This window comes from Leptosomus discolor, chromosome 3 (genome assembly GCF_034619465.1).
Source record: "Leptosomus discolor isolate bLepDis1 chromosome 3, bLepDis1.hap2, whole genome shotgun sequence".
Lineage (NCBI taxonomy): Eukaryota > Metazoa > Chordata > Aves > Leptosomiformes > Leptosomidae > Leptosomus > Leptosomus discolor.
The window spans coordinates 26,891,627-26,905,668 of NC_141393.1; the positions used below are offsets into that span (position 1 = coordinate 26,891,627).

At 53.5% G+C, this 14,042-nt stretch overlaps 1 protein-coding gene across 1 annotated transcript in view; it reads left to right on the forward strand.

The window, feature by feature from the left end:
- The first annotated feature begins 1,182 nt into the window (after positions 1 to 1,182).
- LTBP2 (latent transforming growth factor beta binding protein 2) overlaps positions 1,183 to 14,042 on the forward strand; it is a 71,898-nt gene continuing 59,038 nt past the window's right edge. Inside the window, exons 1-2 of the mRNA XM_086462977.1 lie at positions 1,183 to 1,643; positions 9,882 to 9,952. Of these exons, the coding sequence (XP_086319103.1) occupies positions 1,183 to 1,643; positions 9,882 to 9,952 (532 nt within the window). The remainder of the gene's footprint in view (positions 1,644 to 9,881; positions 9,953 to 14,042) is intronic.

Below are 14,042 nucleotides of genomic sequence, written 5' to 3' on the forward strand. Positions count from 1 at the left end.
CAAGGGCAGCAGAGAGCAGCAGAGATGTGGCAGAGGACATGGCCAATCTGATGTGTGCGGATGAAACAATTTCTGCCTCCGCTTCGCCCTCCTCCTACTATTCCCTCAGTCTTTCTCAGTGCATATAAAGCACTTCCAAGTCATCCCTCGACCTCCAGGTGCCCACACAGAGACAGATGGGGGGAGGGATGGACATCTACTCTAAGCTGGTATGTTATGTCTTCTGAAAGATCTCTCTTAGCTGAAGGACCTGGAGCTTTCAGGTGAGTCCTTTTCTAGCCCAGACCTATACAAGGAAGAGTATAAAGTCCCGAGTTGGGCTTGAGGGGGGGATCTGAGAGCTCTGTAGCCCGGGTGGGGTGGCATATAAGGCTCTTCCCTTTGCCGTGCCTTTCTCCTGTGAGATGCGGTCAAGAGCAGCAGGAGGGCTAGCGGTGCTGATGCAGCTCCAGAAGTCCCAAGATGCTGGGGGGCGGCGGCGGTGTATTCCTCCGGCATCCGTGTCTCCTGCTCCGAGCACCCCACGGCAGGGGCTGCTCTACCTTCCCCGAGCGCTTCCCGCTGGGCGGGAGCCGGCAGCTCGCTGCGGGCCGGGTGGCAGGGAGGGCTCCGGGGGCCGCACGCCGGCTGCCGGGCGGGAGGCGGACGGGTCTCCTCGGCCAGGCAGGGGTTAAGGCTTCTCTGTTGTAGTTTGTTTCCCTTTGCCAAAGTGGGTGTTGCTGGAATGTCTCCTCTCCTAAGGAGGGGGGCCGAGCCGTGTCCTCTGGAGAGGGGGGATGTCAGCATCAAAAAGACACAAAAGGGGGAGGTTTCCAAAAATAAAACCCTCCATCCCCTCCAGGCGCTGCCAGTGCCAGAGGCAGGCGCGAAGGTGCTCGGAGCTGCCTGCGGAGCGCGGGAGCTCGCTGGCAGCCCGGCGAGCGGGGCCGGCCGCCTTCCTCCTCCTCCTTCTCTTCCTCCTCCTGCGGGGGCCGCTCGGCAACCCGCGCCCCTGCCTCAGCCCTGCTATCTGCGCCCCCGGCCCCGGTGAGCGGCCGGTACCGGCGGAGCCCCGGAGCGGGATGGGGCGGTGAGCGGAGGGCGGAGAGCCGGCGGTCCCCGCTGCCCCGCGCCCGCCGGAGGATGCCCGCCGGGTGCTGAGCGCCCCGCGCCGCCCGTCTTCCCCCGACGCCGGCTGTCACCATGCGGGGCGCCGCCGCCAGCCTCCTCCCGCTCACCTTCGCCGTCCTCCTGGGCTCCGCCGGCTGCCGGCCGGACTCCGCGGCCAGGCTGGAGCCGGGGAGCGGGGGGGCGGCGCGGGCGCGGGGCCGGGGGGCTGCCCTGGGGGCGGCGGGCACAGCGCACAGTCTGTCCCCGGCGCTCAGACCCCCCCCGCCGGTACGGCCCCTCCCCGCCGCCCTCCACGTGGACCGCGGCTCCGCGGCCGCCGCGGGGAGCCCGAGCGGCGGCGACGGCGACGGCCGGAGGCAGCGTCCCGACCGCGGGCTGCCCGCGCCCCGGGGCCAGGCGAGCGATGCCGGGCTCGGTGCCGGCCCGGCACTGAGCGACCGGCCGGATCCCTCCCGCCAGCGGCAGGGCAGCGGGCTGAAAGCCCGCGTCGTGCCCCGGGCGAAGGAGCCAAGCGGCAGAGGGAGGATGGCGGGGTAAGTGCTGCGGCCGGGGTGCGTAGCGTGAGTCCCGGTGGCCCCGGCGCCGGGGAGCCCCAGGCGGAGGGGCTGGGTCCCGTCCTGAGCCCCCGTGCTGCACCCCGGTGGATCCTCCCTTCCATCCCCACGGGTGCTGCCTCATCCCCTGTCAGGGCAGTCACGGGGGGCTCAGGGCTGTGCTGCCCCTTGGCTGGCTCTGGCACAGGGCTCCGGAGCAGAGCAGGAGCCTGCTTGGTGCTCGCCCTCATGCCATGCATCTGTCCCACACATGAGGCAGGCGATGGTGCTGTTCTCGCCCGCACCCACACGCTCCGTTGGTGTGCAGGTGTGCCTGTGCACGCCCGTGTGCCGGTGGGGGCGAGGCCGGCAGGACGACGCGCTGCTGTCTGCCTGTTGCGTGGGGACGCGTGGCTTGCGAGCGCGCTGGATGTGACACCCTTCTGCTGACACTTCAGGGCTTCGGCGGGTCAGGCAGCTGCAGTGCGCGGGGGCCGTTACTCTGCCGCTCTCTGGGGCTGCCTGTGGCTGTCCTGGAAAGTGTGCGGGGCGGGGGGCTGCCAGGGGGGTGGCAGCGTGGCGATGGTACATGGGTGGTGGGAGAGGCTGCAGTGGCTTGCTTGGCTCTGAGGGCTCGGAGCCTGGCTGCTGCTGCTCTTGCTGCAGGTACCTGGCCTCTTGGCTCCTTCCTCCCGTAATGGGCCCCTTGTAAGCACTCCCCGCGGCAGCTTCCCATGGCTTCAGCTGGCTCAGCCGGGGGAGGCTTCCTCTGACTTGCCTGGCAGGGCCGCTTCCAGCTCCAGTCTCTGGCTACAGCCCTGTGGAGGTGGAGGGGAGATCATATGGCAAGGCCAGCTGCTCTGCTGTGAGGGGAGCCTGCGAGCGGGATGTCGGTGCAGCTCTACTGCACCCTTCAGCCCCAGGCCCTTTCTCTGCAGTTCCCTCTCTGCTCCCCTGTGGCTGATGCCTCTCATGATGAGCTCCTCTGACAGCTGGGAAAGGCCACTGGAGCCACTGCACAGGCAGTGTGACTGACCCATGTGGCAGCGTGTGTCCACTCTCCGTGTGAGCCCTACCAGAGGGATACTGAGGGCAGGCTCTGTGCTTACTGCTTTCTGATATGGGCAGAAATTTCTTCTGCTAACATCGGGTGGAGAGCTCCACTAGAATAGAGAAGGCAGCTCAGTTTCTGAGGTTTCTCTCTCCCATACTCACCTCCTTGCAAAATTTCAAGACAGAGACGTTCCCTGTGCCACTCCATGTACTTTCTTTCAACAAACCCACAGAAGCACCAAACTTGCTCTTCCATTATGTGTGATCTATAAAGTATTTATTACTAACAGCTAGTCAATAGCAAGTAGGTCTTGAGCATATTTTGGCTTACCCAGTCTATTAACTTTGGTTTGTCAACTGACCATAGAGCAAGAATCTTAGGAAAATCCAGTCCTGCTCAGTCACATTTGGGCTTTTTTGGGCTTAGAAGGATTTTACCCTTTCTGCAGTCAGGGTATTGTCAGCATTGCTTCGGGATCACATAGCGGTTCAGTTGGATTTGAGTCATCTGAGATGTAGCCCATTTCTTTTCAATGACTACCCTGAATAGTCTCCACCAGATTTTCAGGCTGCCTCTGGTGACAACAGCAGGCCTGAAGTGCTATCAGGAGCAGGTGGGCAGCCCCAAGGTCCATGCTATGTTCAGAAGATTGCTGGACCTCTTCTCGAGTAGCTTGCTTTCATCTCTTAATCAAGCGTGTAAACAGGGATGGTTAGTCCAGCACTTACATGCTATGGACCTGTTACCAGCTAGATTTGGCTTCCTGGGGTGTCAGGGAGTGCCATCGCCTCCAAGCTTAGAGGAAGGAAGAGCTGTGCCTCCGTGCTGTGCTCCCCACGCAGGCTGTGCTGCGCTCTCTGCCTCTGCTCTGCCCTGGAAGATGAGGGCTGGGGATATGGGACTTGCTCCTAACCCCGAACTCTGGAAAGTTCATGTAATGGCTTGTCGTCAGTAGCTTTCCATCTCTTCTGGAGTCCAAATCGGCACTTTTTAAACTTCTCTATGACCTGCTGTCTTTGGAGCTTATGAGAAAGCCTAGCTGAAATAATTGTCCGTGAGTAACCACATGGCGTTACTCCTCATGGAAAGCTAGCTGCTGCTGCCTCCAGCCGTTCGGTGAGACTCCATCCTTCCACCTCATCCATCTTCTTACGCCCCTTGCTGCACCGGACGTATTTCCATCCAGGAAACTCAGGGCCTCTAAAAAACTTCGTTTCATGATGTTTCATTTTTTTGCCAGGTGGGATATTTTCTGTTCTGCTATTTAAACTGAACTCCTACCACTCTCTAATATGACAACCTTCATTTTCCCTTACTCAGGTAACTTTGCAGGCTGCAATAAACACTGGTGCTATTTATTTATACAGTTACTTTGGCTTAAAATCTTAACTCCTCTGTGAGTTGCCTTTCCTGATTCCTCAGTCAGAGTTCTCTGCTGGTACCTCCGGGGGCCTTGCACAGTCCTGTGGTTGAAAAACCTGTTTATTAGCTCTATATCCTTTTCTGGATAATTATTTTCTCACCTTGTTTGCTAGCAGCATACCCAAAATTGAGTTTCTTTCCTGGGGACCTTTTGGATGTGTCTGCCACATTGCTCACATCTCACCTTGTTGCAGGTGGCACCTGCTCACACCCTTCCATGACTGTGTCCAACCGCAAGTCTTGCAAGACCTAGATCTTAGTATTTTCTCCTGGAGGCTCATTGTGAGGTGGCTTTTGACATCACAGCAAATATCACAGAAAATTACTCTCTTCTAACACTGAGCATAGAAAACAATCCAGCCACAAAAGTATCTCTGCTTTGCTGTGCTCTGCTTAACCTGCCTGTCTTCCCAACCTTCCCTGACTGGAAAGATTTTCATCCTGAGTATTGGGGGTTAGGAAGCTCTCGAGCCCTGACACATGCCAGCTATGGCTGTACTTGTGTGTTGTTGGATGCATCCCTGATTTGGGCTGTCCAGTCCTGCTGGGAGGACACTGTAGGCATCTCCCCCTACCTCTGCGTCCCCTGGGATGTGACCCCCCTTGTTCCTCCGCCCTGTTGCTGGGAGGGTGGGTCCCAGTGATGATCCTCAGGTGATGTGCACAAAAATCAGAGGAAGTTGGGTAATGGTGGAGTAGTCTCGGGAACTTCTGGTACCTGCCTGGATGATTTTCAGGGTCACGTGAGGTTCTTCAGGTAACAGGCGGGCAGTCCCACACTCTCTCCTTCTCACTTTCTTTTTATGCGTTCCACACTCCGGTTCTTGTTTAGTTGCTGTTGTAGACACTGTCTGTGGCTATATAGTGCTGCTTTACCCAGGCTTTGTGGGACATAGGTTCTCACTGCAGTGTGTGTATAGGACTGTGCAGGAGCAGAGGCAGTTAATGCTGATGTGGACTTGGCAGAGGATTTTCAGTGGCTCATCAATGCCAGCAGCCTTTTGCTAATGTTCTTCATTGGGTCTGACTGCAAATATTTCATATGCAGTTGGATGAAGTTCACTGTCCTGCAATAGAAAGGCAGATCTGATGAGCTAATGGTCCCTCTGGCCTTCTGTGAGGATGCTGTAAATGACCTGAATGGAGTCAGCATATCTGGCAGCACAAAGTGCTGCATGAAGTTGAAAGATGATGCATAGATTGCTGTTAAAATAAATGGGGGAAAAAAAATAGTTCCACTGAATGCTTCAGAAACAGTATGTGATCATTGCTGAGGCTGTGTACATGCTGAAACTATGTGAAGCCGTGATCTTACTACTGTTTTCTTGTTTTTATTTCCCCTAGTGCTTGTTACAGTTGCTTGGCTCTGGTTTCAGATAACACTGCAAGATCTTGCAGGCTTTTCTCACCCTGGGTACCTTGCACAGCGGGGGCCTGATCCTGATGGTGGCCTCTGGCTGCTCTAGCAAAGCAGGTGATAAAGGACTGGCTTGCTGCAGGTCCTTTGCTCAAGTTGCAGGTTGTGCTGGTGCATCCAGTCAGGGCCATGAACAGTACTCCTGGATGTAGGGAGGCTTCAGGGCACTGGCTTCAGCTGTGTGAGGGGCATCAGGGAGATGTCTGTCCCAGAAAAGGAGCAGGCTGATGAGTAGTGCCTGACACTCACAACATGCCAGGGACTATACCCGGGCACAGGTGGTGCATGCGAGCTGTGGAGTGAGGAGCAAGCTTGGCTTGCAGTTACTTACTACTGCCTGTTCTGTTTGGAGACCTCAGGATGTACCTGGAACTTGAGGCAGGGGCTGAGATGTGGATCTAGTGCCTCGCCCTGCATTTTGCCAGAAAGGCAAACACAAAGGCCCACGTCTGCACTAGTGAGCTATGCCTTAGGGCTTTCTCTGGCACTGTGGCTATTTAACTCAGCCGTTCAACCATGTTTCTCTCCAAAAAGGGGAAAATTGCTATTGGAAATGGTCTCTGTCTGCTCCAGTCTGAGCTGGGCTGAGAAGGTGCTAAGTGGCCCTTGAGCCCTGTAGCAGTTCAGCATTACAGGCAATCAAGTCCCAGTGCCTGGGAATGTCCCCAGCAATGTTTTGTTTCCTAGGAAAGATGTGTGCCGGCTGACCTGGCCCTTGGGAAAGTAAATAAGTTAATGAACCTATTCCACTGGTAAGGAGACAGAGATAGGAAAGACAGGTGGTGTGCTCAAGGCTTGTTTCGGCATCACTGGCAGGCCTGGGAATGCGGCATCCCTGTGCAGCATGACCTAGTGTGAGTGTTCAGTGAGGCTTCAGCTTGGGAGACCTGTGTGAAGACATGTCTTCTGTTCTGCTGTGATCTGGGGCTGTGTCAAGCTTCTTTCCACATGGGAGAGCTGCTGACCTCTCCACGTACCCACCCATCCTCTGGTCCCTCTGCATGCCAGGCTGCTCAGGATGAGGGCGAGAGTCCTGCTCTCCTCTCCCTGCTGCCGTGCTTCCAGTTTCAAGGGGTGGGTAAGCAGGAGGCAGCCCGGGTGCTCAGCCTTGCGTGGCTGCTGAGTGCTTCAAAGTTATGAGTGTGGCTTTGGCTCATATTGTTGTCAGGTCTGCCAGGGGCTTGATGCATCATGACATCCAGCAGGTCCCCGTGCCGGACAGCTCTACCTGATGCCTTGGTAGCCCCTGTCCCCTGTGTGATGCAGGGGAGGGGGCTGCTCAGTGTGTACAGGTAGCTCTCCAGCAGCTACCCCCAGGACAGTGACACCAGACCTGGAGGAACCCTGCCACTTGTTCTGTTCACCAGAAGCAGCACTGGATGGAGAGGCCCAAGGCTGGACTTGCCCCACAGGTGGCTCCTGCCTGAGCCACATCTCTGCCCAAAGTGTTGGCGACGGCACGTGCAGCAGGACAAACGCAGCTGGGGGCCACCACTCTCTCGAGCACCATCCCTCCATACTGTAAACACTCTGTGCTCCTTAAACCTCCCAGGATTCATTCTGAATTCTTTGTAAGGCAGTGAAAACCACATGGCGTTCGAGCCATGCAAATGTCAAACTAAAGGCTTTAAGTAGAAACAGACGTGCTTAGGACCGGGTCCTATGCAGCAAAGCCCCCCCAGCTATTTTTCCACTGCAGATGCTCTTGCTTACCTGGGGCCCCATGCTCTGCGAGGGCCTGCTAGCTGGGCTTTCATCAGGAAATAGTTGTGGTCCTTTTCTGCCCTCCAGTACCACCTGCATATTGCTCTTTCCAGTTTTGGAGGAGTGCTCACTTCCAGTCCTGGAGGTCCTCCCTGCCTCCGTCTCTGTCCATCCTCTTATCCAGGTTATGGAAGGAAGAGACATTCTCGTTTGGGTACTCCCTCTGCCCCTGCCTCCGAGGGCATCCCTGCCAGGTTGCTCCCCTCTACGCATGCTGGGCTGTCCTCCCTTGAGGAGCATCGCCCTGGTGCTAGCATCTCCCTTCACCTGGGATTGTCAACTCATGTCGGAGTTGGCAGTGACACAAGAGTGACTCTGTTAATGAGAGGTTTGTGCCGAACTCAATAGCCTTCAAGAGCAACCTTGTCTGCTCAGGCATGGGCCCCTGTCTCTTTCAGTCTTGTACTTTTCTTCCTAACCTCTGCGTTGCTGTTGGCATTGAGAGCAGCTAGCAGCACTCTCCCTCCAGCACACACGTGAGAGATGTAGGTAAAACTTGAACTTTAATCCCATGAAGAACTAATAGAGTGATTCAAGGCCAGAACAGCTTCTCTGGAGAATGTAGTTATTTTGACTACTAGAAATAATGTCTGATCATGTGACTAAGTTGAGGTAGGAAAGGGCAAAGGCTTTGCTCTTTGAACAGACCGCCTGAATATGACTTGCAAGGTGTGTTTCAGCCGTGCTTAGGCAAGACTGGGAGCTGTGACAGTGCAAGCAAAGATGCTTATGCTGCTGCTTGAGCGGAGTCCCTCAGCAGACCTTAATTACCTAAAGACCTGCTCCACTTTAGTGTTGTTCTCTCTTTACTGATCTTCCCATCTTTAAAAAGTTTAAGGCCTTTTGTGGGCTTCTATGAAGTAAGTAAAGGAAAGTTTGCTTTCCTTGGATACTTTCTGGTGATGTCTTAAAGAAGAGACCCATAGATCTCTTTGCATTAACAGACAAAAAGCTGGAAATCAGTGCTCTAGCTCAGCCAGAGCAGATGTGAGTGGATGCACGAATTACTTTGGCTTGTTGTGTTTGCAGGAAGTCACACCAAGGGAATATAAGTGCTTTCTCCCTATAAAAATCTACCCAGATTAATAAAACGTTGATCCTGAAGGGCTGAATAACGCTTTACAAATGATGCGGCTTCTCACACCACTTCTGCTTCCCATGTGGTGTGATTGCAGCTCTACAGGCAGCTTCATTCATGAACACCAGAACAATCCTTGGCACACCTGCTACCCACTGTCTTTGGCTTTCCTAAAACGTGAGCCCCACAGCTTGAGCTCTGGCACTTCTGGAGTTTCATCTCATGCTATGTGGATGCAGGAGTCACGAGGATGCCAGTTTGGAGCAGGATCATCTTCTGACCCTGCTGTGTTCGTGTTAAAGTCAAGCTAGAAGATGAATGTGCATGTTTCCATGGTTCCTGTAAATTCTGTCAGCAGCTCTGACTGCCTTGTCCAGCGTTAGAAATAAGCCATACTCCCCACTTTGTTTCCAGAGGCTTTCCAGAGCTTTCAGGTTACCTATTTCTAACTTTTAATCTTCTGATGACTGTATTTTCCCATCTACCTAGACATGCAAAAGTCAAATATTCCCAAAAACTTCCCTCCATGATAAGTAAATATGCTTGGAGAGCAACTTGCAACTTGTTATTCCTTCTCATTATAGATGTGTAAATACGAGATGTGATGAGAGGAAGCAGGATTAGCTGCCTGCTTGGGCACTGCAGAGCACCTCTTGGAGGCACAGCACTGTCTCCGATGATAGCTGTATGTTGGCAGTGATCACTACCTGAAAACACATAAGAAGGGAGAGGTGGGGAGGACGCCATTTATGTAAAGGCAGTCAAAAAGTTGCTGCAGCAAACTGCTGGAATTAACAACCATGGAAATGATTTGAGCATCCTGGAATTAGTGTAGCACTGTGCATGTCAGGTAGACACAAATTTCATAGCATTGGAGAGTCCCCAGCCCTCGGGGTCACTGTGCCAGAGGCAGATAACTAATGCAGGACTGGGGTGCTTGCAAAGGAAGAGCAAGCCGGGGAGCATCCGGTGTGGCTGCTGGTGTGCCGTCCCTCCCAAGGTAGGGTTGAGCAATGAACAGCAACGGGCAGCAGCAGTTAGGTGGAGAATGAAGCGTTGTCTTTGGCTGAAGCAACTCGGGACACTTGCGGAGGCGAGACGTTATGACCAAAGTTGGAATCAGGCCCAATTTACACCCCAATACCATGAAGTGCCATGAGATCTTTAATGATCGCAGGCTGCTGGCCTCCAATTGCTCTCAGGAGGAAAATGGTTCCTCTGAGCACTGTGCCAGGAACTCAGCATAATGCCAGTTCAAAAGGGAGATAGCTCCCTGAGGGATTGCTCACACTGCAGCATTCACATAGTCCTTGGGGGTTTCTTTTCCAAGCACTTAAACAACTCAGCCCTTGTCCCATTGGTTTTGATCTCAGCTGCTGGTCCATCTGGAAGGAAAGATCACATGCTGCAGGAAATAATTTTACGGGTGACTCAGAGGTGCTGGCTGCAGAGAGACCTCAGCTTCCCCTTCTCCTAACCACGCTGCTTTGTTTCCCTACTTAGGCCAAATGTCTGCGGTAGACAGTGTTGCCCAGGATGGACCACGGCTCCTGGCACAAATCGCTGCATCAAACGTGAGTATGACAGTCTCTGCCGGTGCAGGCCTCGTGATCCACCCCTAAAAAGCACTTGAGTACTGCTGCGACCTTGCACATGTCCCCTGCTCTGTGCCAGGGCATGAGATGGACTGTGGGGTCCCCAGAGGTAGCACTGCAGCCTCCCTGTGGGGCTGCCGGGTTGTGGGTCAGCTCTCCATGCCCACTGGCAAAGTTTGAACATGCTGAATAATTATGGCTTTACTTTATTATCACTATTAGTGTCCATCCCAAGCAGGGTCTTGTTGGGGCAGGGCATTGCAATGGCACATTTATGGGTAAGTTTTGAGCCCTGGGTCCTCATTGTCCTGCTTGGAGCAAAAGGCAGGTCTGTGGAGGTCCTAGCAGGTGGGAACCAGCAGAGTGGGGCAGTGGGTGAGCACTGCTGATGCTGAGGGAGAAATCAGGGCTGCAGATTATCTGAGTGCTCTTGAGGAAAGCAATTATTGGAGTTGGCACAACATCTGAGACTGGTGGGGCTGGAGCATGGTGCAGCATGTAGAGTGTGTAAAATGGCGGGGGGCTGCAGGGCACTCCTGCAGTGTGGAAATTGCCCAGGCAGGGCCCTCCTGCCTGCCCACAGACGGGTTAGTAAGGGCTCTGCTCCTCCAGATGGCCCTGCTTCAGCCCTGGGGGCTGAGATAATTTTGGGCTCCCTGACACCACACTGGAAGGGAAGCGATTTGGGCAGGCACCAGTACAACCCTACACTGTCATCTCAGTCCCCAGTAGCTCTGCAACCACAGCCCAGCCCCTGCTGCAATCCCTGTCCCTAAACAACAGGGTTACACTACCCAGCCCACCCGTGGGCCTTCCCAGGGGACTGCCTGCCCTCACACTTGCCTGGTCCTGGGGAGATAAGGGGCTGCCTGCAGCCCCCGGGCAGCTCGGAGTGCAGGGAGCACAAAGGCACCAGGAAGGCTTTCTGGACGGGAACGCCCTGCCCAGAATAGCCAAGAGCATCTGCCTTCACTCGAGTGGCAGCAGCTGCCCAGATGTTTAGCGGGGGAAGAGGCTCAGCTTTGTTTGCTGCAGGATCTCACAGCGCTTTGGCTGCGCCGGGATAATTGCATTAGCGATCGCTGTTCGGGAGCAAGGGGCCAAGGGCTGACTCACCTCCCTTCTCCCTCTCCCCCCCGCCGACAGAAGCCAAACGGTAGAGAGCGTGCTGTGCTGCCAGACAGCGTCTGTAAACAGAGTGCGGGGCCAGCGATGGCAGCATCTTTCTCTCATTAGGGATTTTTGTAGGAGCAGTAGATCTGGGCTCGCAGCCATGCAGGCCGTCTAGTGATTGCTCAGGTGCCGGGCCCTTGTTCCCAAGGATTCATTAAAAGGACACTGTCAACATGATCGGGCCTGACAGTGTCCCTCCGATGGGATGGTAAATCTCAGGCAGGACTTAGGTGGAGACTGGTGATGTGTAAACATCGTTTCATTCCCAGCTACCTCCCTCGCCTGGCTTTTCTGCTGGAGTTCAAGCTGCTGGAGACGTTCGGCTGGTTTTAAAGCTGCCAAGGCAAGCTGGACAGCCCGTCCCAGTTACTTTCTGCACTGTAATGCTGTTTAATGTCTGATCCCATGGTCTTTGATATGGGGCATATCAGGGAAGTTAGCAGGATAGAAATGCAGCCAGAGGGAACCTCTTAGCGTAACGAAGCAGGGAAGAAGTTGGCATCCAGGTCTTGGGCAGGACCTTGGTTTTCATGTATTGGAGCCTGGGTACAGGAGAGAGGTTAGGCCAAATTGTTGCCATAATCTGCTTCCTAACACCTGTCGAGCATGATGACTTTTTCCTTCTCCACCTATGCTTTTCCAGGGACTTTCCTCTTAAAATATCTCTGCATATGACTGAAGTCAAGCAATGGGCAGGTCTCTCTAGCCTTCTGGTTTGTTCCAGCTTTGAGGACCACAGTGCAGTGAGGACTCAGGGAGTTTTCAGAGAGTCATTGCCTGGGAAGATAACAATCAGAAATCTCTCTCTTCAGGACACTGGTATTTCCCGGGAAAGTGGAAGTAGGCTAAGGGAGTTTAGGAGGAAGATCTCGACTGCTTGCAATGGGCTTGGTTTCCACCCACATGCTGCCAGGTCATGTCACCAAACTGCATACAGGGCATCCTGTGGGGCTCCAGAGGTCTTCCCACAGGAGGGGACATTAGGGATAATGAGCTGCATCTGAACTTGGACCCGAGGAGTTCATCCAACCTCCTGCCTGTCTAACTTCACCTTGGGACAAGACTCAGGCCTTTATGTCCTGAGTTTGGTGGAGAAGAAACCTGTACACTCAAGCTGGCCAGAAGCCCCCTTGCACTGCCCATATTTCAGGGGCTGCAGGGGCTTCAGTCTGCACTTGTCGGTAACTTAGCTGCTACCTATTAGCTCATCATCCTCGCCCTCTGCTTAAGAGCAAGGAAATCCTTTTGCTCAGCCTCCTGCAGTAGTTCATCAACCTCTGCTTTCATCAGTATTATTCACTATGGCTCTTTGCTGCTTCCCAAGATAGCAGCCTGGGCTAGTTTGGTAATACAGGGTGAGCTTTTTTTCTGACATGGGTATTTCAAAGTTTAAAAGAAACATTTTTAATCAGCATGTTGGGAAGGACTAAATAAATTCATGCACTTTCTAATCTTGTACAGATGGTCTTGCGGTTAAGATACTGGATGAAGGTACAGGGATTCCAGCATGAGTTGCTGGCTCTGCTGTGGTCTCACAGTGTGTCTTCAGACAGTCACATTAGCACCTGGGGCTTTTCCACATCTGCAAAACGGAGATGACATTCACGTGCTCTCTCCTTTTATCTTTTCTGTACAGTGACTGTAGGGCTTTTTGAGTTCAGTCTGTTTTTCATTGAAGTTCTGTTTTCCCTCTCTGTTATTGCTGCATTGCTGTTGATCTCCCTGCCTGTCGGCCTGCACGGATCTCTCGGTTGTGTTAGATTGTCCATCCCTTCTGGGTGTGCTAACACAGTCAGAGCTTTAAGTTAGAACTGAGATTATGTATTGCTGTGCATCAATAAGCAAACTTTTCCATGGGAAAGTGGACTAAATCACCCCAGTGGTACAAGTCCTTCAGCATCTTCCCAGTTTTCCTGTGGATGCCTAGCTGGCTGGACAGGTTCCCCCGCATTTAAATGGAACCAAGCAGCAGCTGCTTACAGTGAAGGTCTATACCACTCTCCTAGATCCTAGACCCAGAGCATGTGCAGAGCAGCAGGGTCACAGTACTTGAATGTCACCTTGCAATGTCATTACTCAATCCTGGGCTGGCTGTGCCCGCAAAGTGATGGGAGGTTGGACTTGTGACCTTCCCCTCTGATGGTCCTGCCTGCCTGCCTGGCCTAGGTGAGTGGTCATAGTCATGCCACAGTCATAGCTGCAGTGTGACCTTGCAGGGAGGACTTACCTCATGCACTGAAGACCAGACAGCACCAGAATCGATCTGTGAGGGCACTGCTAGATGCTCTTGAACAAACTAGCATTGCTACTAATGACACTTTAGCAGTGCTCCGAATCTTGTCCTTTTATTGAGAGTTTTGAGATGACTCTTTTTGCTTTCCCTAAAGCCCTACCTCCTGAAGCAGGTGATTACATGAGACTACAGCGAGAAGAAATGAGTGGCTATCATCTTTATAGATGTTTATGGCCCCTACAACTGGGGAGAGACATCTCAGAGAAACCCCTGGTCTCAGAAACCAGAAAGCAAAGAGAAAGATTCCAAATGTATATATATATTTAACCATCTTGTTTCTTCTGTCAATATTATGGTTTTGGGGGCCTGAGTTGTGATTTCACATGCTTGGCACTGGCAGTACTTCCACTGAACGATTTGCTCTCCCTACATCACATAGCTGGACTGAGTGAAAACCTGTGACTTTTTAAAGCTGTTTAAAGTTCTTCCTGAGTCTGCAAAGGCAACCAGGAAGGTGATTAATCCTAGGGCTGGAATATTTCAGCTAGGGCAGCTCCCCACCCATCCTGCATGAAGGGACCAGAAGACTAATCCCATTCCCTTCTTCTTCTTTATATCAGCTGCCTTAGGGGCCTTTTAGAGTGCCTGGTCACTTATCACTGC